Source organism: Carya illinoinensis, chromosome 13 (assembly GCF_018687715.1).
Source record: "Carya illinoinensis cultivar Pawnee chromosome 13, C.illinoinensisPawnee_v1, whole genome shotgun sequence".
NCBI classification, from domain to species: Eukaryota; Viridiplantae; Streptophyta; class Magnoliopsida; order Fagales; family Juglandaceae; genus Carya; species Carya illinoinensis.
In genome coordinates this window covers 7,095,001-7,122,173 of record NC_056764.1, presented here as the reverse complement: position 1 = coordinate 7,122,173, position 27,173 = coordinate 7,095,001, and the positions used below count along the sequence as shown (strand labels likewise).

Below are 27,173 nucleotides of genomic sequence, written 5' to 3'. Positions count from 1 at the left end.
GTTGTGGCCCCATGCATTCTACACATCACTATGCAGTTAAATACATACTCCACAGTTGTTGTGGCCCTATGTATTCTATATAAACTTGACTTAACATGAAAAATACATACTCCACAGTTGTTGTGGCCCCATGTATTCTACGTGTAAATACATACTCCACAGTTGTTGTGGCCCAATGTATTTTACACAAACTTGACTTGAACATAACTTGAAATACATGACCAACTTGAAATAAAAACATTTCGTAACATGGCATAACATATAATAAACAACATATTTAACATGACATACTTGCAACAGTGAATATTACATGACTTGACATACATGTAATAGATGGCATACTTAGCATGACGTACTTGTAACGTACAATAATACATGACAGAATATATTATGTAACAGATAAAAACTGATGACAGAATAAATTCTGTATAACAGACAATTACGTGATAACTTAGCATGGCATGACATATATAATAACACATATATACACTGTAGTTCCTTTACTTAGCACACATACACAGTAGACTGCTAGTAAGTTAAAAGCTAACTTACCTCGATCTCCGCGTTTCTTATAAAACTTCAAGTGCGATCACGAGGAAAAAAGCTTCGAAATGGGTGTGCAAAAGAACTCCTAAAAGCTGTCCGAGAGAGAGTGTTTGGTATTCTTTCAATGGAAAGCATAAATGAAGTAATTTCGTGGGGAGGGATGGCTGGAGATATTTGTGGATAAGATATGGAAGAGATGAGGCTGGACTTGAGAGTTGAGTGTAGTTTTCTCCTACCCAAAAAAAATCTATAAATGATTATCTTATAATATTCTATCCAATAATATCTAAAAAAACATCAACTTAAGATATTTTTATCTAATAATATCTATCAACTCAAAATATTTTTACCCAATAATATTCACGAAATTTACCTCAAGATATTTCTTTTTATCCAATAATATCTACAGTTTTGAACAGACGTTTTGTCCGAAAATATGAAAAAATGTTATTGCGCCATAAGACTTTAAATAACCCTCCGAGTCTAATGGCACAAACCATAATACATTTTGACACTTCTAACTATCTCCAATAATCAAAAACACACTTCTGATACCATAGTAAATAATAACACTAACTATGTAATTAGACAAAAACCTATATGATTAATGGATTCGTGAAAACTTATGGGGTTTTCATGAGGTTCTTAAAGTTAATAGAAATTTCACAATTGAATTTCTAGCGGGCTGTTACAATCTCCCCTCCTAAAAAAAAGATTTCGTCCTCGAAATCGAAGTAAGTAAGAAATAACAAGTTAAGAAATATGTGTTGCTTACCAACCTGGTGTCTATCCCGTATATATTTACCTTTGAGATTATGTCATTCCTTAACTCTCTTATTTTAATCAACAATTATATTATACTTCTTTGCACAAGGTTGGCCAAGTTGTAACGACATACTCTTCAAACCTAAAACTTTAAGTAAATAATCTTCCGAAACTCTTCTTTAAAAAGGCATAGGTGATATACTTTAAATGTTCTTGTAAATACCATAGTTAGTAAAGAATTCATCAAAATTAAACCGTTAACCTCTCTCTTTTTAACAAAATCGGTGGCACTCTGTTTTAGACCAGACAACTCTGATCCGCGTGATTTTTATAGGTCTTCTGTAGTTGTCAGGCGCCGCATAGCTACGACACTACTTTGTTCTTCTGTAATTGTCAGGCACCGCAGCTATGATACTACATTGCTCTTGTCTCTTGTAGAGAAATGATTCACGAGAGGTGATTCATCATAATTTTCTCTATAAAAGAATTATTCAGTTCATCTTCTTTCTCATCTCATCTTCTTCACTTTTCTGAAATTAATCTGCATTCTTACTCTGCAATCTCTTTCTGCTTACTCACTTTGCAATGGCTCAGCAATCTTCTCATTGCCAAAACATGAGGTATTCTGCACCTCGTTCCCCAGTTGTTTCTGCTTCTTCCATAGGTGCTATTATGCAATCAAATAATGATCTGACTAATAAGTCAGAAAATGAACTTATCTACGAGCTTGTGAGTCTCGGTACTCGATACTCATCAGCCATTGTCGCATATTCTCAGAGACTGCAATCCAGGACTGGTGGGGTTGACAAACTCCACGAGAGTATTTCTCTGCTTCAGAGGCTTCTTATGGAATCCAACATGAAGATAGAAGCAGTAAAGCGAGAGAACAGAGATTTAAAATCTTTGCTTAACTCTTCTTTTCGAGTGGCTACTCCTTTAAATAGGAGAGACATGCAGATTTTTGAAGAGCAAGAACGTTTAAAGATTGAGGCAAAGAGCCTCAAATTTCTGTAATTTTGCTTTATGATAATAAAATAATATTTCACAAATATTCATATTTGTGTTTCTATCTTCTGGTATATGTTTTATGTACTCCATTTTATTTCTTTCAGGGATTTTCATATATATGACATGATCCAATGACTCATATAAATATGCATTTAATCATGCATATCCAAACTCTCAGTAATCTTCAAGTTAATAAAAACCTCAAGGAGTTCTACTGGTCTAGGACTAACTTTCTTCTTTATAATCGCAACAATCAGTCATCTTCCTAGGTGGTACTTTGATAACTGACCAGTTAATAACTTAAACTTGAAACTTTCTCTCTTATGATTGTCATAACTCTTCTATCCATCATAAGTTATCAATTATTCTAACTCTAAATAATTTGTTCCTAATGTTCACATAAATCCTCAAGACCAATATTTTACTTTCCATATAATAGTCTTCAAAAGAAGATCGATCTATGTATCCATAAAGATAGTGCTTTGCCAAAAATCATTTACTGGCGGTGTGGTAATACTATTATCATAAATGAATCCTACTAAGGCTAAAGCTTCTCCTAATCAAATTACTCTTCCAAACACAATTTCTATCGTATTTTTAGAATCAAAACAATTCTCCAAATATGTGGAATACCATTCATCAATCCTACATATCCTTTCTCATATTACTAAAATGTATTCTATATCTACATTGGTATGAACAATAATACTTCTAATGAAAATTGTTACTCTTACCACTAGGGTAACAATTTAACTTCCAAGCTGAATTCTCAAGCACCACAATTAATAGAAACAATGACTCGTTTGAATCAAACAATGTACAATTTACCAACTCCAATGACTTGACCTACTCCAAAATAACAATAATGCAATACTACCATCAATTTGCAATCAGATCAAAGTTAACTATGTTTACCTCAACTAATTCTTCATCCATCGGGGAAATTCTGATCCTCTTGATTGTTATCTCCCTTAGGATTCCGAGGTATTCTATCACGAGTCATGTGTCCCTTCTTGAAACACACGAGCATATATATTAAAACCACATACTACCCTTCGTACCTTAAGAAATTCAAGCCTACTAACGACTAAAATTTCAAGCCTAATGTTTGGTGCATTTCCTAAGGACATGTGGATTTACTGCCCAGAGACGTATTGCTCTGATACCACCCTGTGACGCCCCCAAATTCCGTTTGGGATTGGACGGACATTTGAAGCGTCAAGACATGCAACACAAGGTTACCTGCCCCCGTTCATGACATATAAGATGCAATAATCCTAACATGCATCTAACATTATGCAATATTCGCAGCGGATAATTTTTTTTTCTTTAGCAATACTATGCACCAAATTAAAATATCCCAAATACTTAAAACATACTTCATATATAAAGATACATTGAATAACTAAGATCACAGAACTATTCCAAAATAGTTATGATCTAAAAGTACTGGAGATGCAACTCCATCGTACAAGTAGTAATTTAACTACTATATTAACCTTAACGACGCACCGTCGTTCAGTCGACTGTATCTAGTTGGTCAGCTCCTGATCTTCCTTCAGGTCCTGTAACAAGATCTACCATTCGGGGGGAATGGTAGTTGGGACTACCACAGTGAGATTTGATTACAAATCTCAGCAAGTTAACCAAAAACTTCCACACAGACTAATGATGCATGGATGACAGTAAAAGCATAAATGCATAATCAAATTCGTAAGTAATTAAAGCATAACTTGGCATACAACATAGCATAATTGACATAACTTAAATTGAAACATGAACTGAACTTGATCTGAAACTTAACTTAGCATGAACTTGCTCTGAAACTTGAATTAACATGAAAAATACATACTCCACAGTTGTTGTGGCCCCATGTATTCTACGTGCAAATACATACTCCACAGTTGTTGTGGCACCATGTATTCTACACAAACTTGACTTAACATTAAAAATACATACTCCACAGTTGTTGTGGCCCCATGTATTCTACACATCACTATGCAGTTAAATACATACTCCACAGTTGTTGTGGCTCCATGTATTCTACATAAACTTGACTTAACATGAAAAATACATACTCCACAGTTGTTGTGGCCCCATGTATTTTACACTAACTTGACTTAACATGAAAAATACATACTCCACAGTTGTTGTGGCCCCATGTATTCTACATAAACTTGACTTAACATGAAAAATACATACTCCACAGTTGTTGTGGCCCCATGTATTCTACGTGTAAATACATACTCCACAGTTGTTGTGGCCCCATGCATTCTACACATCACTATGCAGTTAAATACATACTCCACAGTTGTTGTGGCCCTATGTATTCTATATAAACTTGACTTAACATGAAAAATACATACTCCACAGTTGTTGTGGCCCCATGTATTCTACGTGTAAATACATACTCCACAGTTGTTGTGGCCCCATGTATTTTACACAAACTTGACTTGAACATAACTTGAAATACATGACCAACTTGAAATAAAAACATTTCGTAACATGGCATAACATATAATAAACAACATATTTAACATGACATACTTGCAACAGTGAATATTACATGACTTGACATACATGTAATAGATGGCATACTTAGCATGACGTACTTGTAACGTACAATAATACATGACAGAATATATTATGTAACAGATAAAAACTGATGACAGAATAAATTCTGTATAACAGACAATTACGTGATAACTTAGCATGGCATGACATATATAATAACACATATATACACTGTAGTTCCTTTACTTAGCACACATACACAGTAGACTGCTAGTAAGTTAAAAGCTAACTTACCTCGATCTCCGCGTTTCTTATAAAACTTCAAGTGCGATCACGAGGAAAAAAGCTTCGAAATGGGTGTGCAAAAGAACTCCTAAAAGCTGTCCGAGAGAGAGTGTTTGGTATTCTTTCAATGGAAAGCATAAATGAAGTAATTTCGTGGGGAGGGATGGCTGGAGATATTTGTGGATAAGATATGGAAGAGATGAGGCTGGACTTGAGAGTTGAGTGTAGTTTTCTCCTACCAAAAAAAAATCTATAAATGATTATCTTATAATATTCTATCCAATAATATCTAAAAAAACATCAACTTAAGATATTTTTATCTAATAATATCTATCAACTCAAAATATTTTTACCCAATAATATTCACGAAATTTACCTCAAGATATTTCTTTTTATCCAATAATATCTACAGTTTTGAACAGACGTTTTGTCCGAAAATATGAAAAAATGTTATTGCGCCATAAGACTTTAAATAACCCTCCGAGTCTAATGGCACAAACCATAATACATTTTGACACTTCTAACTATCTCCAATAATCAAAAACACACTTCTGATACCATAGTAAATAATAACACTAACTATGTAATTAGACAAAAACCTATATGATTAATGGATTCGTGAAAACTTATGGGGTTTTCATGAGGTTCTTAAAGTTAATAGAAATTTCACAATTGAATTTCTAGCGGGCTGTTACAATTAGGCCCAGGATCTCCTATATCATTTTTCTCATGCCCATCCTCAGACAAATAAACTTATGAGTAGGGATCCTCATCAAGCAAAATTTGGAAGATTTTTTGATACTTCTCAGCTACGTCCAATATAAGAAAAGTTGAGTTCCATCTAGTAGATATGTCAAGACTTAAAAAATTGGAACATTGAACTTTTGACCTATCAATACAAGATTTGAAAGTGACAAGTTTTTAGGGAGAAGACTTCACATACTTAATCAAATTTCGGACCCTTATAATTGATTCATCAACCTCTTTGAAACATTCACTCACAACAAGGTTTAAGATATGTGTCATACACCTCATGTGAATAAACTCGTGAACTGCAATACAATTCACACTTCTTATTTCCTTTGTTTTCAACCAATCAATAGCGGAGTGGTTAGAGATATCATTATTCACCGTAATTGTGAGGATTTTGTCAATACCCCAATCAAGCATACACTCCACCAACTCTCTCCCAATCGTTGCCCTATTTTGATCGCTAATCCGAACAAATGAAATAATTTGCTTATGCAATTTTCAACCACTATCAATGAAGTGAGCAATCACACATGTAATTAATATTTTAGATAGAAGTCTAAGTGTCGGTGGTCAGGCACACTCTTTTGTTTGATAGTCAAAAACATTTTCTTCAAGCTATCATTCTCTCTCAAGAATTGTAACAGCCCTCTATAAATTCAATTGTGGAATTTCTATTGACTTTAGGAACCTCGCAAAGATTCTATAAGTTTTCACGAATCTATTAATCATATAGGTTTTAATCTAATTACATAGTTAGTGTTATTATTTACTATGTTATCAGAAGTGTGTTTTTGATTATTGGAGATAGTTAGAAGTGTCAAAATATATTATGGTTTGTGCCATTAGACTCGGAGGGTCATTTAAGGTCTTATGGCGCAATAACATTTTTTCATATTTTCGGACGAAACGTCGGTTCAAAATTGTGGATATTATTAGATAAAAATATCTTAAGTTAATTTTGTGCATATTATTGGATAAAAATATATTAAGCTAATTTCGTGGATATTATTAGGTAAAAAAATATCTTGAGATGATTTTTGTAGATATTATCGGGTAAGAGAGTCCTACACTTAACTCTCACTCTAGGTAAGAGAGACCTATACTCAACTCTCACTCCAGTCTCATCTCTTCCATATCTCATCCATAAGTATCTCCAGACACCTCCTCCTCCACGAAATTATCTTCATTTACACTTTCCATTGAAAGAATACCAAACACTCTCTCTCGGACAGCTTTGAGGTGTTCTTTTTCACGCCCATTTTGAAGTTTTTGTAAGTATTTTATCATAAAGTCTCATTCATAAAAGTTGTTTTTTTCTGAGTCTAGTTTACGTGGATATCTTATTTATCCCATTTAAAAATCATTTGGTCAGTCAAATATTGTGTAAACTATAGAAATGTCATTATGGGAGATAAACTGGAGAATATGTTATAGTTTGGAGTTTTTGACCAAGCTAATGGATAGATATTGGTCCGAAATTTTTATGGAGTATTTTTAACATGTATATATGATTATTGATTGAGGATTTTTGCATGATTAAAGATTTTGATGAAATATTTTCTTAAATTTAGAAACTTAGAAACTGGAAGAGGAAAAACAGTTTTTGTTTTGAGAAAGTTTAACTCTTTGGTGGTCTAAACCTATTCCAAAGACTTTTATAATTTTATTGGAGGATCCTAAGTATCTTATATACATGTTATATTATTATTTTGAAGATATTTGATGTTAGTTTCAAAAATATGAAATTTTATGCCAAGAGATATTCAGATAAGCCAAAGTGTGGATATTCTTGGCTAAATTTATGTTTTGGTTAATTTTTAACCATGTGATCTTGAATTAGAAGCTTATATATGTTTTAGGATATCTTTTTAAATCATGTGATGGTTTGATTTGAAGATCACATCTTTATAAGTTATAGATCAAAAGGTTAATAAAAACAAGTTAGAAACAAAAATCAAAGGAAATAGCATATGAGAATTTTGGCCCTATGAAGTTTTAATAGTTGTGATTAGTTTTAAATTTTTCTAAATTGATATTTGAGTTGAGGATAAAATTTACATGAAGCATGTAAATTTTGGTGACTTTTGGAATTAGTATACAAAATACTTAAGTTATGGGTTAAACAGTCATTTTCCTACATGCAAAGAGTAAAATGGAAATTTTACTCTTTAAGTTAATATTTTTCATATTTTAAATTATTAGTGATTTAGTGCTAACTTTTAAAATTACTAATTACAGTTCTTCGTAATCGCGCTTAAGGTTTTATAAAAAATGCGAAGATCGAGGTAAGTTAGCTTTTAACTTACTAGTAGTCTACTGTGTATGTGTGCTAAGTAAAGGAACTATAGTGTATGTATGTGTGTTATCATATATGTCATGCCATGTCAAGTTATCACGTGATTGTCTGTTATACAGAATTCATTCCGTCATCAGTTTTTATCTGTTACATAATATATTCTGTCATGTATTGCTATACATTACAAGTACGTCATGCTAAGTATGCTATCTATTACATGTATGTCAAGTCAAGTAATATTCACTGTTGCAAGTATGCTATGTTAAATATGTTGTCTATTATATGTTATGCCATGTTACTAAATATTTCTATCTCAAGTTGGTCATGTATTTTAAGTTATATTCAAGTCACGTTATGTTACGTCAGGGCTTCAGTCCTTTCGTATTCTAGTCACGTTTCATCTTGATTACTTATGTATGGGGTCACAACAATTGTGATGCATACACTACATGAGACACAACAATTGTGACGTGTAGAATACATGGGGCCACAACAACTGTGGAATATGTATTTTTCATGTTAAGTCAAGTTTGTGTAGAATACATGGGGCTACAACAACTGTGGAGTATGTATTTACACGTAAAATACATGGGGCTATAACAGCTGTGGAGTATATATTTTTCATGTTAAGTCAAGTTTGTGTAGAATACATGGGGCCACAACAACTGTGGAGTATGTATTTTTCATGTTAAGTCAAGTTTCAGAACAAGTTCATGTTAAGTCAAGTTTCATATCACGTTCATGTTAAGTCAAGTTTCAGAACAAGTTCATGATAAGTCAAGTTTCAGATCAAGTTCATGTCAAGTCAATTTCAGTTCACGTTTCAATTTAAGTTATATCAATTATGTTATGTACATGGGGCCACAACAACTGTGGAGTATGTATTTTTCATGTTAAGTCAAGTTTCAGAACAAGTTCATGTTAAGACAAGTTTCAGATCAAGTTCATGTCCAGTCAAGTTCATTTCACGTTTCAATTTAAGTTATGTCAATTATGCTATGTTATACGTCAAGTTATACTTTAATTACTTATGAATTTGATTATACATTCATGCTTTTACTGTCATCCATGCATTATTAGCTTGTGTGAAAGTTTTTGTTAACTTATTGAGATTTGTAATTAAATCTCACTGTGGTAGTTCCAACTACCATTCCTCCCGAATGGTAGATCTTGTTACAGGACCTGAAGGAGGATCAGGAGTTAACCAACTAGATACAGTTGACTAAGCGACGGTGCGACATCAATGTTAATATAGTAGTTAACGTAAATTACTACTTGTACGATGGAGTTGCATCTCTTTTACTTTTTGGATCATAACCATTTTGGACTAGTGTTGTGATCTTAGTTGTTCAATCGGTTTTTATATATGAAGTATGTTTTAAGTATTTGAGATATTTTCAATTTGGTGCATAGTATTGCTAAAGAAAAAAATTTATCCTCTGCGAATATTCCATATTGTTAGATGCATGTTAGGAACATTGCATCTTATATGTCATGAACGGGAGTAGGTAACCTTGTGTTGCATGTCTTGACGCTTCAAATGTCCGTCCGATCCCAAACAGAATTTGGGGGCGTCACAAGAATAGTCTCATACAGTCACGCATTACGATAAATCGAGAAGGAATAGGAAACCTAGAATCAAGGGATTTAACAAATTTTCGAAACCCTTCTCCTTCAACATATCTAAACGGTAGCTCGTCCACTTTCACCATCCTAGCAAGGGCAGCCCGGATTTTTTTTTTCTCATTATATCTAGTCATCCTTACGGCCTTTTCCCATTCCCCTCATTCACTTCTTGCTTCCGGGATCAAGAATATTTGATTCTTGTCCAAATTACTCTTACGATTTTTGGGGCAAATTTGGATGTGTGTTTTCATGGCCAAAGTGCCTTGCCTTTTGGGATGACATTTCCATTACCTATGACAATGATTACAAGTAGGTACAGACTCTTTAGAATCACAATCAGATACTCTTGTGAAGTTGGCCCATACCTCAAAACTATTCTTAAGATTTATACTACCAAGTGGAGGATGAGGGGTAGAACAGAAGGCACTAGGAGTGCCTATCGAAGAGTCTATTGGTCCGCTAGACTCATCGACTATTGGACTGGGAGCATCAATTAGTTGTTTTGGGGCTGGGATGCCAGGACAAGATGCAGCTGTGGATGTATGAGTGTTTACGCCTTATATATCAATGATTTAAGAACTAAAACTGTAGAACATAACAAACAAGTTAGGTAAAGATAGTCTCAAAATGAGTATTCAACATAACCCCAGCAGTTCCAAAAACACCATCACTCCTTTAATCTAATAGCAACCTATAATAACCAGAAACTTTAACCATAACAAAAAAATACCATCAATTACAAAAAGAAAATAAAATAGCTCACATGTTCCTAAAACAGTCCCAATTATAGTACTGATTCTACTAATGAATAAATGATTAAGTACAATTTAGGGAAGTAATTGTTGCATATATATTATGGAGTAATATTAATTAATCAGCCTGGTGAGCAGCATATACATATGCATGCATACATCTTCTAGGGGCTTTGGCTCTCCTAGTTACTATTTAATGCATGTGAATTAGGCATTAGACCATGAATTAAATTAGCCCCCCTTTTGTTTTTAATCATTTAAAGTCGTGTAAAGGGGAAATCAACCAAACCATAATAAAAAATGGGAAAAGGGACTAAACTCACTACTTTCATTTTTGTGGGAAATTTATTACTTTGTGTTTACTTATCAACATCATGATAAGTCCATGTTGATAATATTTTTGACACCAGATTAAGTCTAGAAATGGAATTTGGGTTCTAAAATTCAAAGTTGTAATCAACATCAAAATTAACAGAACCATCTTTATAACTTATAGCACAGAACCATCAATATTAACAATGCCATCAACAAAATATGTTCATCCTAGGCACCTTTTTTAGCAAAAAGGGATATCAATGTTAGGCAAGCTAGATTCGAGTATCAAATACATACCAATATCACCAAAGTATTTATGTAATATTCATGGAAGTATGCAAGTAAAATCAGATAAATCGATCTAAAGAAGATCAGAATCAATGAAAATCAAGAAACGAAACTATAGTAAAAAGATCAGAATCTTAGTTAGTAAATCTAATACAATAATAGAAAGAACAAAAAAAAAAAAGGAAGAAACAATATATAGAACTCGGAATCTGTACACACAAACAAAAGAAAAATCGCTAAACAATACATGGAAATGGAATCTCGCCGAATGGCAAAACCCATGAAGATTGATTACTCTACTTTCTAAGACCTAAAAAAGCGGCCAAACCAGATGAGTATATAAGTACGCTCACATCATGATCTTTTATAATATTGAGAAAATTACAGACGACGTCACCTCGTCACCGCAAAAATCAAAAAAGAAAGAGAAAAAAAAAGAGAGAAGGGAGAATCTCACTGTCTCACTTGGTCGAGTCACTGACAGCATCTGGAATGTAGAGTGAGAGAGTGGGCCACTACGTCACCACGTATGGAGTTGAGACTGAGAGGGTTGGGCCTGTTGGTGATAGCGTGAGAGGCACTAAGTGGGGGGTGTTTGAGAGGGAGTTAGGGTTTTTTTTTTTTTTTTGGAAATGGGAATGAGATTCGGGAACTAGGGTTTGGGGGGGGGGGAGATTGGGAAATCAGAAAGGGGATTAAGGCTAGGGGCCAAAACGGTGCCGTTCTCATTGACAAAAAGGTGTCGTTTTGGGTTAGGTTTTGTAGGAGTAGGTTAGGGTTTTGTAGGAGTGGGTTAGCCTGCTTCCATTTTTGGCCATTTTGAACTTCTAAACCTAATTTCTCTATCACTCAATTTAATTATTAGAATTGATTAATGAAAATGATTAATCTTGTAGTTGTATTGTAGTATTGATTATTGACAATTATATATTATTATACTATAGTATTACATGTTTTAAGAATTACATATTATTAGTATTAAATGTTATTATAAATTAGTATTACAAGTTATTACATTAGTTTATTGTACATTAGTAGATGTTTACTTATATAATTATATTATAGTATAAGTATATTATTTAGGAACAATAAATAGTTCATACTATTATTAAATTTAAATAACTATATAAGTTAAGTTATAGTTATACTCATATAGAATATATATATATATATAAATATATATAAATATATATATATATATATATATATATATATATATAATGAATGTATTATTAGTTATACACTATTATTAGTCAATTTAGTCTACTTATCCAATTTAGGAACAATAACTAGCTTATAATAATTAACTCATGGGGTCATGCTAGTATATTATTGAATTTAATTAACTATATAAGATATAGTAATATAAATTCTATATAATTAATACTTTAGTTATTATTCATTAGTATTACATGTTATTATAAATTTATTATTTATATATTAGTATTTATCCATTAGTGTTACATGTTATATTATACATTAATATTACAATGTTGCATGTTATTATGCATTGTAGTATTTATACATTATTATTACATGTTATTATATTTATATTTATATGATTAATATATAGAAAAACATATATATATTTTTTTATAAAATATGTACAATATCATAACGGAGTTGAAGGCGGAGGCAGAATCAGAATGGGAAGTGGGAAGTAGAGTATTAAAGTCGGATCGGAACAGAGTCGGAGTCGGCACACCTCTACATCCGACTCCCACTTTTTATGGAGAAAAAACTCCGACTCCGAGTTAGAGTAGAGTCGTATTTTCGAATTTCTGCTCAGCCCTATCTCCAAGTCGCCACTACTGAAAGCAACAGAGCATGCTGAAAATAAAGGAGAACACAGGTGACGATGAATGAAGGCGATGTCAATGGGAGGCGAAGCTGATTAAGAAAAGAACGAGGAGGGCTAGTCGATTAGGATTTGGTCTGCAAAGCAGCAAACTTAAGGTATTTAAAACAAGTTGGGTTGTGTGGATTGAAATGGAAGTTTAACGAGTTCAATCCAAAAACTAACTTAGACCGCTTTTGTCGGGTCAGGTTGTTCGGATAGATCGGGTTTTTCTTTTTTCTGCACGGGCCTAGTAAAGATAATAACTTATATAGGATAAGAAAAATCAGTTGGACAACACTAGCATCTGCTGAACTTTTGTAAGGCTAATTAAAAGATTATATTCCTTTAAATCCTAATATTTTAAAAAGTTAAATAGCATAACATTTACCATGCTTTAAAGATCTTTAACTTGCCCTCAGTTTTATTTTTGGCTGGATTTTCCTTTAGACAATTATATATGGACATTGACTTCTTTTTTTAAGAGATGGCGAACATTGAGTTGAATAAAAAGTATTATAGTTACAATTTTTTTTATAAAAATAAATTTATAAATTAATATAATTTTATATAATATATTAAATCTATTTTATAATAAAATAACTTTATTATTATACGTATCAGATTAAAATATATTAATTTATAAATTTATTTTTATAAAATCTCTTTACAGATAAAAACATTTCTATTTTCTTTAACCCACCATGACATCATTATTTATCATATTCCTTATCATTTTGTTAAGTCTCCTATGGACCTTAATTTTTTATTTTTTATTCATAAATATTAAACATTTATATAACAAAAATTTGTTCAATATTAACAAAAAATCATATTTTTAATGGATTATCATAAGCAACCTTATAATCCTCATGTGTTTTCCTATGCAAATTTTTTTTGGAAAAATCCTTTAGCTATAAAGGTATTACATACAAGTAAATTTATAAATTGATATGATTTTATATAGTACGTCAGATTGTAAAGTTATATTTATTACAAAGGAGATCTAATGAATTTTATGAAGTCATATCAATTTATGAATTTATTTTATATAACCTCTTTGTATATGTAGTAGCTTTTTTATTTTATTTTTAATCCTTACTTGGTAATTGGCATGGAAGTTGTGGTTTACTGTGTGTAGGAAATTTTGGCCAAAACGTTTCGTTCACAACTTCACCGTTTTGCTTCTCTCTCTGGTTCCGACCACAGATTTCTGAACGACAACGAAGTAGCTCCGCACCACCGTCCTCCCGCCCCTCCGTTCCTCTTCCTCGACGTGTTTCCCAGGTTAGTTCCTCTCTTCCCCATGTTCATGGTGCTTTTTGGTTTTTTCTTTCTTCGCTTTGATTTTTGTCTAATTCATATTTGGATGAATTTTGAAGTTCTGCTTTTTTTGTTGGATTAATCTCCGCGTTCTCTTTTTCTTTTTCGGGCTCGCTTTTAAATCTCAAATAATCAGTAGGTCTGAATTTTGGGTCTAAGACGTGATCTGATCTTGTGGATATGTGGAGCCTCAGAGCTTTGCTCTCCAAGTCTTCCTATTCATGTCTGTATCAATTTTTTGTTTGCGTATCTCTCAGCCGTTTTGGAGGCGACCCATATTTTCGCTTCAATATGAGAGACACTGAATTAAAATCTCCAAGTGATTGTGCCTTTGATTTTGGAGTCAAGTGGCAAATCCTTCAAGCCAGGTTTTTTTTAACCTAATGCTAGTGCGGATAAGTTCAAAAGTGGGTTACCCAATAGAAAAATTTTACTTTATCATATAGTATTCAAGGCTTACATACAGCATACATAGTGAATAATGTCGTCAATGATGGCTTTATCTTAATTAACTATACATTTGCAGCAATGGATGAAGACAATTCCAGCCCATTTCGACGCATGTCGAGCCGAACACGTAAGGTTGCTCCTAGAATGGTTGCTGCCCTAGCGAATAGTGACAATCGCGCCCAGGTATGCCCAATCCGTTTATTGGACAATCAGTTTTTGGATTTGTGGTTTCTTTACTTGGCACTATTGATGAAATAGTAGATTTCTTAGCTCCCTTCAATGTGGATTCTGAAGTCATAGAAATTCTTTCTTAGGCTGCTCTTGCTCGCCTTGAAGCACTAGAAAATGACAATGCGGGAATGGAGACGATTGAAATTAACGAAGATGATGATACTTCTCTTGATGATGAAGATCAAGGTCTAATTCATATTGGTTCTTCAATTGTTTTTCTTTCTTCCTTTCTGTTCAGTCTCTCTCTCTCTCTCTCTCTCTCTCTCTCTCTCTCTCTATATATATATATATATATACCAATGCTCTTTAACTTTAATTGGGGGAGTGAATGGGTTTCCATTTCTCTATACGCTACATAGAGCATATACCTACATCCATGAAACAGAAGTCCTGTATGTGGAAACGATCTAGATTTCTAAAAAGTAGAACAAGAAGATATAACCGACCCTCTCTTATCATTGAAGTTGATCCTCTCATGTACTCAATTATGGAGGATTGGTCTGTGGGATTTAATGGTCACATTTGGTATATCTTTATAAGGGATGTTTCTCGTTGCTAGGGTGGCACTGGAAGATACTTGTGTAAAGTTACCTCCCCATTTTTTAGCTGAAATAATTCTCTCTCTCTCTCTCTCTCTCTCTCTCTGTTTTTTTTTTTGGGGGACTGTTTCTCACAGTATATATGCACAAGAGGCAGTCCAAGGGCACAAAACGTAAAACCAGACAGGCAAAAGCACTTGAGAATGCTAGGAAAGCCCCGAGAACATTTGCCGAGCTTTTACATGAGGTAACAAGGGAAATGCTGCTTGTACTGTTTTTATTTTTACTTGCTTTGGTCACTAATTATTCCAACAACTACAGGCAAGCCTAGAAACATTGCCTTCTCACGTTCCCTCCTATTTGAGGGCAGCTGTGGGACCTCCTAGCTCTACCTCTCGCCGCCATTTCTGTACTGTTTGTGGATATGCTGCCAGCTATACATGTGTGAAGTGTGGGATGCGCTTCTGTTCATGCCGTTGCCAAAATATACATAATGATACCCGTTGTCTGAAATTTGTTGCCTGAATGATTTGGAGATTTTAACTAGCCAAACTTTGTAAATGTTTCTTGATGCCAACTTGCCATTATATGCCAGAGCTGTTGTCTACTGTGTTCTATTGATGTTATCACTTTTGATTTTCCCTTTCTTACTGCCCCTAGAAACAAGGTTTTTTTTTCTCTTTTTCGTAATCATATTGCCTGTACATTTTATGTTTATGCTGTTGGTTAAAAAATAATTAATATATATATATATTTCCATGGGAGTATTGGCGTTGACTGAATTTTCTCTTCAATTACTGGAAATCACACCTTACAGATGCCACATGCTTGGTGTAGGTTTTCAGGTTGATGTCAACCCTGTTTGGGAGTGTATTGGCAATTTTCACCTGGTTTTCAAATGTCTACAGCCAATCAGAATAAGGTCCACTCAATTAAGATGGTTGTAGTCTTGTGTTCGGGGCAAAGTCACCTTCATGAGTTATTCAAGTGGATTTTACTGGATGGCTACCAGCTTTGTTTGCATTGGCAAAAGAGGCTTTTGGGGATCTTACATTTCTTTCGCTTGTGGTATGTCTTATAAACGTATCGTGAGAAAGTTTGGAATGAAACAGATATAACTAATTTGTTATAAAATCTGAAATCCAATCTGATTTTTAAAACAATACACACAATCAAGAAACTTGAGAAATCAGCTGCTCAGTGGAGCATTGACCGATTCTTGGCCTACTATTCTAGAAACCCATGGCAAAAGATTCAGCCAAACCTTTATATAATTTTCTAACAATACTAGAGGACAGCAAATATTTGATTTGAACATTAGACGAAATGACTGGTGAATGATGATACTCTGTTGATGGTCTTAACACGCGGGCAGATCTGGTGGTGGAGGTATTACAGACTGAGATTCCCCAACTCCATTTTCAACTAGTAAAGCCATTGCCAAACCAGTACTCAAATGTGCGTCTATGTGACAGTGCAACAGCCAAACTCCTGTTTTGCACCAAGAAAGTACATGAAAAAAAATCAGATCAATGGATCTATGCGAGTGTATTTAAATTTTTGAGATTTAGTGCATCACCTGGATTATCAGCCACAAATCGGATGGCTACCCATCCACCAGGGTTTGTTCCAATGGTATTCCTCTTTGGTGGGTCGACGAGGTTGAAGTTGGCTGGGTCCTGTCTTGGGTTGAAGTTGCCAAAACCTGATCCAACAACGTAGAAATGGTATCCATGAAGATGCATAGGATGGTCCTCTGTTGTGACAATACTTGTATCCTGGAACACAATCTGTACTCTGGAACCATACTTCAACTTGTAGAGCTTAGTTCCTGGAATAGGTTGCCAGAGTCCCCTGTTCACGTTGCCGGTATAATCAAATTGTACAGGGGGGACAGGTGGAAAGTCTGTGGTGAAGACACCAGGCACACCTTGATAATATGCTTGCATAATGGAGTTTGTTCTAGGGAGGACAAAAGAAACGTTGTTCATGCTGGCGGTGAAGCGAGTTCCATTTGGTCCCTGACAACGGGGGCTGTTAGGACGTGTGCAATTGTTTAGTCCTAATCCCGCTGTGAAAAATAGGTTCTCATCAATGTCAGTAGGGACATTGACCCGAGAAGGGCTCCTAATCCCGGCAGTGAAAGCAGTTGCTGTGGCTGTATCATTGAAGCCTGGTAGTTGAGGGAAGACTGGTCTCGAGGATTGCCCCTTCTTGCAGGGAGCAGATTTGTATTCAAGGATGGCTGTGGTGGTGGTGTTATCAAATGGTGCATTCGCGGTGTTATAGGCATGTGCAGCCATGTAGTAGTGAGCTGGGGGCTGATCAGCGGTGAGGAGGACATTGGTTGTCTGAGCTGGTCCTATCATGACAACATTGGTTGTGAAAGGCTTGGTGTATGCAGCATCAACACCAACAACAGTCATTTTGTGGTTGGCAATGGCAAAGTAGAGTTCTTGATTGAGTGCAGAGCTGATGATTCGTAGGAGAACTGTCTCGCCCGATTCTATTGCAAATCTTTCGGTTTCTGCATTGTGGTTTTAGTTATAGTAACCGTTTTATGGTACCATATAATAAAAACAAGATACCAAGATCTTTTCACGATCAAACAAGCACTGTTAGTTTATTATTCTTCCCACTAGACCTAAATTAAACTAGTAAGTTTACTCCTTACCTTGGCTGGAGCATCTATACAGATCACCAGGCTGACCATTGATGGTAAATGCATCTGAAACATTAGGAGCTGCTCCTGTGAACTGAGCCTGCTTTAAAACATCCATGGGATTTCTGTCGAACCATTCTCCTGTTTATCACCATCATCATAAGCCGTCAGAGTTCTATCACTTTCTCATAATCCCAGATTGATTGGTGGTAAGAATAACTAGTGTTGAGTTGTTACCAAGAAGAATTGTGTATTCTCGCTTGGGCGTTGAGAATGGGTATGGAGAACCCAATTGAGGACGGATGATGAGAGCTCCATAAACAGTGGCTCTGAGCCAATCGGTATGAGCATGCCACCACAATGTACCCTCTTGGTTTATGATTGTAAAACGGTATGTGTATGTCCCTCCCGGTTGAATGGGACACTGAGTCACATAACTCGGCCCATCTGCCCATGGATTTCTGAGCTGTCTAATTCCATGCCTGATAAATAACATGCAGTTATAGACATCAAATTACAAGAATCATGAATTTTAGGTACATAGTGTTTGGTACTAGGTTTGCAAGTCTTTTGGCAGGTTTATTCAGGCTAGCTCTCTATATATTGGAGTGCCAATGCATGCCCTGGGGCCTGGGGTCAAGTGCGTGCGTGCATGCATGCATGCATATACTTGTCTGCAAATCAACCTTTGGTGTTATGTGTGATTGATCGTGAATATATGAGTTGTAAGAATTTTACCAATGGAGGCTGATGTTGTATCGAGCACTGTTCACCACTCTGATCACAAGGGAATCCCCATTTCTCACTTCCAAGGTTGGTCCTGGGAATTGTCCATTTACTGTAATTGTGTTGTGGGTTCTGCACAGCCTCTTCACTGGCTTTGCTTGAATCTATATCAGTTAAGAAAATTATAGCAAAACTAATAATTAGTAACAGAATTACACTCCATTCGAAATCACCAAGAGCAGAGGTTTAAGAGTTGGTGCCTGGTGGTGATATTCAGTTCAGAAAATGAAGAAAAGACTCACAACAAATTGATGGTATTGAGTTTCTGCATCTGCAGACAAAGAAAGCAGAGCGAGCATGGCAAATAAGCCAAGAAAGAAGTGAGTGCACCATGGCTTGACAATGAGATTGTAAGTAGTCTCCATTGATTTCTCAGCCTCTGTTGAATTAAACTCGTACTGCTTCTCTGTGTGTTACAACCATAAGAGGGCAACTATTAATTTATACTGTCACAAAGCGGGACACGAACTAAAAGAAATATAAAAGCTCTATCCTTTTTTAATTTTAAGAGAGAAATGGTTTGGAAACATTAGGTTTTGAGTCAACAGTACTGATTCTGTATAGATTTTGGGACAATTAGTCAAACCATAAAGGGAATTTGGTGCACCCACTAGCCTCATCACCTTCATCAGTGGACGCCTGCATATATGTTATAAGGTAAAAAATGTATGTGCCAATCATATATTTATTATATGTTGCATGTCCTCCAATAAGTCTTCATTATCTAAATGTATTATGGAATGATCAGAATGTCTTTTAGGGATATATACATGATTTAGTGCATGCATGCAGTTGAGTCCCACATGAAATAAAGAGCGAAAGTAGTCAAGTGATATACATTATTTTGGCTAATTAATCTACACACTTAAATATTCTTTAAAATATAGTAGCATCACTACCAAAAAACGATGATTTGTGACAAGAATGAATTCATTTTAATAGAAAATGATCATTTTTATTGCAAATAACCAGTCACAAATAAGCTTTTTGTTGTAGTGCGCGTGTACTTCTTAGTCAAGTAGTACTAATTATACATATGAAAATAATGTTCAATTTCTATTTTTTTGTGGATTAATTGTTGTAGTATTTTCTTAATGTGATTTAAAATCCATGCGCTAGATAACATTATCAAAGAACGGTTCGAGTGAGGTTGATCAGTTTTGGTTTGGTTAGGTATAGAGGAGGACGAAGAAGAAGTGTTTCTTTTGTCTTAGCTGACTACTTTTCTGTCATTTGAAATATGTCCCACTCCAAAGTCCATGGTCTTGACAAATAGCAAATGAAGCAAAGTGGAATTTGTTTAATTAACAAAATGATTTTTCCTAGGCAGGTGGCCGTAATGTACGTATACGTAAACATCAAGCCATCTATATATATATATATGCACTGATTATTATGACTAGGTTCGGTTTGGTCACTTGAAAATTTAGATATGAAAATTTTGAATTTTAAGATGAAATATTAAAAATTATTATTATTTTGAAGTTAAATTATTTATTATATTTTGTATGACAATTTGAAAAAATTATAACGATGAGATGAAAATTTTGTATGGCCAAACCGAACTACTCCTTTCTTAAAGAGGATTTGTGCTGTTCAAGGTATGTCTTATTTGTTAAGTTTACAAATAATTAAATCTATTTTTATCCATTAGATTAAATTTTTGAGGTAAATAGTGATTTTATATAGTATTAGAGTAAATTCTGAATTTAAATTATAATTAAATATTTTAAATATTGAGTCCACTCGTTAAGAATTAAAGAGTTTTAACTCATTTGTGAAAGAGTGCTAAGAATACAAATAAAAAAATTAGAAGAAATATTGATTTGGTTGATCAATAAGATGGAGTTAATGTTTTAAAAAGTTGTTATTTTTTAATTGTAAAGTGGAGTAGCAATATGCATGGAGACTTGAAACCAACAGTCGCAACAAACATGATCAATCAGTGAACTGAATAATAGGAGAAGTAGTTACGTCTACTGCATTAGGTGTAAAAAATTGGAAAATGAAGGTGGTTTGATGATGATAGGGTCTACTACTGCTCGAAATGTATTCAAAAGTATGAGATCATGATGATCAGACGACGTGGTACTTCTGAGATCGACCTCTACTATTTTAATGCAGAAGATGAATTAGGTAACCATCCAACTGACTTATTGGGGCTGAAACTCAAAGCAAAAAAGTCAGAACCCTAGCTAATATGGAAAATACTTAATTTGTTGAATTAATACTACGTGTTTGTCCACAAATACATGCCGTACACTTGCTGTTGGGGACCGTTAACGTTGTTGGTCACTCGTGTCCAATGGCTTTGTTCTGCCGGCAGCCACCCCCGTGGCTGGAGGCTAATAATCTATTTCATATATTTTTTAAATTTAAGAACAACATTTCGAATTTTTATATTTTTGGTACTCTTAATTATATTTGTTTAGTATATAACAAGAACGACACTTATTTATGATCAATTACTTGTTATGAATTAAATGATCATTTTTTTTTTTTTTTTAAAGGAAGCTAGCATATCATAGATAAATTAAGGAGTTACAAAATACAATATTCAATTGAGTGGGAATACCTAATAATCATCTCAAAAACAGCAAATATAATACAAGTGAACTAAAAAAAGAGAGATCTGAAGCCAAAAGTTTGGCTCCCACCCATTTCCCACCAAAGAAAGTTACTTGAAACTATTTTAACATAATCTGATAAACTGACTATAAGACTATAGCTAGAAGTTGTAGTGAAATGTGTACTACATTTTGTTGGGCTAGACTGACTAAAGTAGACTTCCACGACCATTTTATTTTGATTATTGGTTAGGGAAAGCAATAACATAGAAATATAGCAACCGGAAAATGAGTCGAATCGCCAGCGAGAGACCGTTACTGACTGTGGAGGCGTGTGTGGCTCACGCGCCACCAATGAAAGTAAAGTAAAGGTCGAATCTAAACCCTAATAGCTCTACGCGTGGCGGCAATATACTTCCTCTGGCGTGGCAACACGTGAATCTCATGCGCGGTATGAGCATCGCGTGAGACACGTGTCACTCTTTTAGTCAGTTTTCTTCTGCCGTCTAATAGATCGGCAGCTAGAGAATCTGATGGTAGGGTGCGTGGTAGTCTTTGGTGGCCGGTGGACAGCAGATTGGCACATTTCAGTGCTATAGGTGGAAAACTAGTGAAAAAGAAAAAAAAATACTATGGACAGAGCCGCCAAAGGCCAGACAGGGGGAGGGAGGTGCTCCACCCTCTGGCTAGAGGAGAGGAGTTTATACCGAAACGGTGGTGGAATGTGTTTTTGCTTAGAGAGAGATCAAAGGGGTCCAAATATGAATTAAATGATCATTTGTTTTTAGAAAAATGAGTTCATTCTTGTCTTAAATAATTAATCATATATATTTATTTTTCTTGCAATGTCTGTTTGTATAAAAATTAAGGTTTGTTAACTTGGAATTAGCTAGGTTTGGTCCCAGCAAGTGGTTAATTCTATATTATAGAAGATCTTAAATATATAAATAATTAAAAGAGGTAACAACAACTAAAATAAGTTAATATTAATTATATAATATGTCTGAATATATTGAAATCGTGATTTTTGTTTTCTTTTTCTCACTCCTTGATGGATATCTTAAGAGTATTTATTTTCTTGGAGTAAACTTTAATTTTCTTAACCCAAAGATTTTATGAATCTCGATGATTATTTTATTATAGAACTCAAGGTATATTTGAACTGTTGACTTCGAAAAGTAAATAATTATCTTTAAAACTTTAGTATTTTCTATCAATAATTCATTTCAAATAGACAAGTTTTTAATTTGTCTGATTCTTTGATCATGTTGCCTATCTAGTGAAGGAACTAGCTGCAGGGCAGGGGTGGGCCACGGCTCAGTTTTACTTTTTTTTTTTTAAAGAAAAGAAAAAAGAAATAGTTTTATTTTTATATATAAGAACATATTTCACGTATATTCTAATATTTAATTTACATTTCATTGTACAAATAAACATACACACCCTCGTAAAAAAAATTAATATACATATCTACTATGTATATAAACTGTAAACACGAATGCGGGTTCTACAGTATTTTTGTCTAACTTTTTTTTTTTTTTCAATTTTATCCCTACTTTGTGTACATTTTTACCGAGTCTCGTATCAAACCTACAAAGATGAGAGAGCGAGCGATAAAAGAAGGAAACGACATGAGAGATCGAGAGAAGGCGACAGAGTGACGGAAAGAGAGAGAGCAGGCACAGATGGAGATTTACCTGTGGCTAGGAACTGCAACAGATGATGGAGGAGACAGTGGAGGACAGTCTGGAGTGGCATGAGATGTGCAGTGGCTTTGTTGTGGGCAAGACTGAAGAAGGTCGAGTGGCGAGCGGCAGTGTGGGTGGCGTTGTTGGCAGTAGCCTAGTGGTGAGTGGCAGCTAAGAATTTCAGGGAGAGAGAGCAAGGTGGACAGCAACAATAAAGAGAAAGAGGCCGAGGGAGGGAGAGCGGTGGTCGGAGAGGCTTACCGACGTGGAGAGAGGGCGACTGAAAGAGAGAGGGATGAGCAAGAAGCGTAAGAGAGGGAGATGCGTGGGGGTGTTCTGCAGAGAGTTGGGGGGTGCTGGACGTAGGAGTCGGGGGATGGGAAGAAGAAACAAAGATAAGAAAAAGAAAAGAAAATTGGGTTTTAGGGTAAGTTCCAAAACGACGTAGTTCTGGAAGTTTTTCTTTAATAAAATCGGGCTGGGTTAGGAAAGGACAATGGTTAGGCTTGGGTCATGGCCCATGGGTATATAATCGGCCGGGTCATGACATCTTTGCTATGTGAAACGGCTTTTGTTGACGAATAAGAGATTGAAATAAAAATAGAAAAATATTTTAGTTTTAAAGGGATTACATAAAAATAAATTAGTAAATGACATAATTTAATATCATATGTTAAATTGTAAATTTATTTTATCGTAAAATAAATATAACAGATCACATAAAATGATCTGTTATATAAGTGGTTATCTAATTGCTACAGTAATTTTTAAATTAACATAGTCTTTAATTTGTCAAAAATATTATATAGCCAATCATATGTATTCTATTATAATAAGTAGCTATCTAATTACTACAGTAATTTTTTTTATTTTTCCGTTAACTATTATTTTGCTGTTAATGAGCGTCAAAAGTCTCTTGCATCACATACAACTCCACCGCACTCCACCATCCAAGAAAAATCGATAAATGCACAATGGGAAGAGAGAAATAGGGACTGCGAAGAAACCATATCGAGTAAACCAACATAAATAGAATAAAACCAACAAAAAAGAGAATAAACAATATCCACGAACAGAGAATTGAGACCTCTGGGCTTCCACACAAGTTGGGCTTCATTTTTTGACCTTGGGTTTTATATTTAAAATCAAACCATCTTAAAAATTAGCCCATCTAAAAATTTTATCACAAATGATTTATAGTATTTTTTTTCTTTTAAATTAATACTAATTGTTTATAAAATTTTTATGAGAAAATAATTTTTAACATGTTAGATTATAGTTTAGGTTATAAATTTCATAAATTAAAAAATATATCATGTCTAAATTAAAAAAATGTATAATAATTTTGAATCATAAATAAATCCTACAAATTTAACAAAAATATTTTAAATATTGACATTTCTATATTCTTGATAATAATACATAACTTTTACAAGTCGATCATACGTAGATAAATATGGGTTTGATTGTATTCATGGTAAATCAAACTTGATTTCATATTTTATATTAATATTGACCACGTTAGGCTAATATATATATTTCTATATAATAAATGTCACATTATTTTATATATTCTTCTTCAACATTTAAACTTATTCATCTATAACATTAATATTACATTAATGGAATGGGGGTTAATTTATAATTGGTAGTCATCTTATCATTTTTTTTCTTTATATTAATGGAATTAGTTTTTTCCTTTACATTTTACAGTTCAAGCGATTAGCTAGGGCCTTGTCTTGTTTCTGTTGTGAGAACATGAAATTAGGTATTTGAACATGAGGTTAGATAATTTATTAATTATTTTTATTTTGTGAAAAATCATAAAAATTTTGTAAAAAATCTAAACTAGGCAAACGCCATCGGAAGTACCTCTATTACTAGTACCTATATATATGCCTAAAAATAAAGGTGGCCCTAGTCAAAATTAGATTTGGAACCAAACAATCAATTCAAGTTTATCAGTTTCTAAACTCACAATTGATCATTTAAATAACAGCAGTGCTACACACAAGTAGATACTTGTGCCTGTATGCGAACCCGACTAACGTGGCAAAACGCCACATCAGTGATTATATTATAATAAAAAAAGGAAAAAATGAAACACAACGGGAAGAAGAAGCTCATCCTCACTAATTCATTCATTCATTCATTCAAACTCCATCTGAAGAAAAAGAAAACGCAGCGGCAAATCCTTCCTCTCTGTCAGATCTTGTGCATCCTCACTCTCAGATCTCTTCCTCTCTCTTGGATTTAAGAAATATCTTCTCAGTTCTCTTCCTCTATGTTAGACCGATGTTTGGACCGATAGACTAAGCTCGGCCACTACCCACTCTTCGGCATCAAACCAAGTAAGAGTACTTTGCAAGTTACCAGCTTTTCTTTTCTTTTTTAACATCATGATTGTGGGACTTGTGAGGGGAATGAAGGGAGAAGCATGATTAGCTTGCTTAGGGGGAAGGAAGGAAAGGAGGTCAATAAGTTTGATATTGAGAGCTTTGATAGCCATTGAAACTTGGCTCAACTCGAGTAATAGAAATATATGTATGTTGGAACTTCGATCGATCGATTTTATGAATGACAAAAGCATAATATGTAGATCGATCAGAGTATATATATTTCATTTGCAAAATTTCGATTGAGTAAATGCGATCAGCAATATCTATTAGATTGAGTGAATGTGATCAGCAAAAGTTTTGATTAAATATCGATAAAGCATAATACACAAAACTTAAAGACGTTTGTAATAATTGAATGATTGAGGTTTTAATAGTACTTGCTTTACAAATACTCCATCTGCATGCATTTAATTTCATCATACAGATCTGTACTTTTTTTTCTAAGCAAGCAAGTAATCTTTATTAGAAAAGTAGAAAAGATAATATATGAAGAGGGGGTGAGGTTTTCCAATAAATACCCTAGAACAATAACAACAGTGCAAGGTGTTGGAAAAAAATGAAAAAAATATGGGTTTTTGCAAACAATTTCTTGGTCTTTATTCATGTCTTACAAAGAAGACACAATCTTAAAAGACAGTAATGAGTTGTTCGTAAAAAGTTGTGAATAATAGAACCACAGGTGGTGGTGGTGGCACCTTCATTAAAAGCGGTGAGCGTGGCAGGTGCACTGTTGTTTGTTATCTTGAGATAATTTTTTGAGAGATCCGTAGTTCCTTCTTCGAGATTACCAATTAGGGAAAGCGATAATATAGTAGAAAGCTGAAAGCTCTTGTGATGGCGTGAGACAACCATGCGTCGTTGGGATGGAGATGGGGTGGCCCATATTTGGAAAATCTTGGTGAGATGAAGTTGCTGATACGGTTCATGTAGCTGTTAGAGGAGTCAGAGTGCGGTGGCGAGTGAAGGCCACTCGCAGCAATATGCCACGCGTGAGGTGAACGCACCGATCATTTTGGCGCACTCTCCTAGTAGATTTGTGGCTGTAGAATGGGGTGGTATGACGTGTTAGGCGGATGACGGCTGGAGAGCAGCGGATCTGATCAATTAAAATCGAACTATTGGAGAGAAGAGGAAAAAAAGTACTAACTTGAAAGTGTATACACAATGCAAAAATGAAAAGGAGAATGAGAGGAGGGTACTCCCCCTTCCTCTCTAGCAATGGCTCTGATGGCTTGCAAAATTTCATATTGCAGATTTTACAAGTTCGCTCGAGCGGAGGCTTTTGGCCGCTCGAGCGAATTCAGGCAGATTCAAACGCTCGACTGCCGCTCGACAGGGAGCTCGAGCGGGTTGCTGAAAAACGAAGATCGCTCGAGCAGAGACATTGGCCGCTCGAGCGAAATCAGGCAGAGTCGAACGCTCGATGTGCGCGCGATAGGACGCTCGAGCGAAATCAGGCAGAGTCGAACGCTCGACGCGCGCTCGACACCCCGCTCGAGCGAACATCGTATTTTGACAGATTTTAGGTTTTCCGCCGTGGGAC

General features: G+C 34.6%; 2 protein-coding genes across 3 annotated transcripts; one reads left to right on the top strand and one right to left on the bottom strand.

The window, feature by feature from the left end:
- The first annotated feature begins 14,089 nt into the window (after window positions 1-14,089).
- LOC122292727 (SWR1 complex subunit 6) lies at window positions 14,090-16,691 on the top strand. 2 transcript variants are annotated; one of them, XM_043101210.1, is made up of 5 exons: window positions 14,090-14,272; window positions 14,835-14,941; window positions 15,073-15,175; window positions 15,666-15,775; window positions 16,374-16,691. In XM_043101210.1, exons 2-5 carry the CDS (start codon window positions 14,837-14,839, stop codon window positions 16,473-16,475), a joined length of 420 nt encoding a protein of 139 aa, XP_042957144.1. In that variant the 5' UTR covers window positions 14,090-14,272; window positions 14,835-14,836; the 3' UTR covers window positions 16,476-16,691. The 2 variants fall into 2 exon arrangements, with proteins under 2 accessions (XP_042957144.1, XP_042957143.1); XM_043101209.1 differs by lacking the exon at window positions 16,374-16,691 and adding an exon at window positions 15,850-16,292 and having other exon boundaries at window positions 14,095-14,272.
- LOC122292726 (laccase-13-like) lies at window positions 16,651-19,431 on the bottom strand. Its single transcript, XM_043101207.1, has 6 exons — window positions 19,219-19,431; window positions 18,929-19,080; window positions 18,428-18,672; window positions 18,203-18,331; window positions 17,108-18,055; window positions 16,651-17,019 (listed from the first exon to the last, which is right to left on the bottom strand). The coding sequence occupies exons 1-6, from the start codon at window positions 19,339-19,341 to the stop codon at window positions 16,889-16,891; spliced, it is 1,728 nt and encodes a 575-aa protein (XP_042957141.1). The 5' UTR covers window positions 19,342-19,431; the 3' UTR covers window positions 16,651-16,888.
- Between the last annotated feature and the right edge of the window lie 7,742 nt (window positions 19,432-27,173).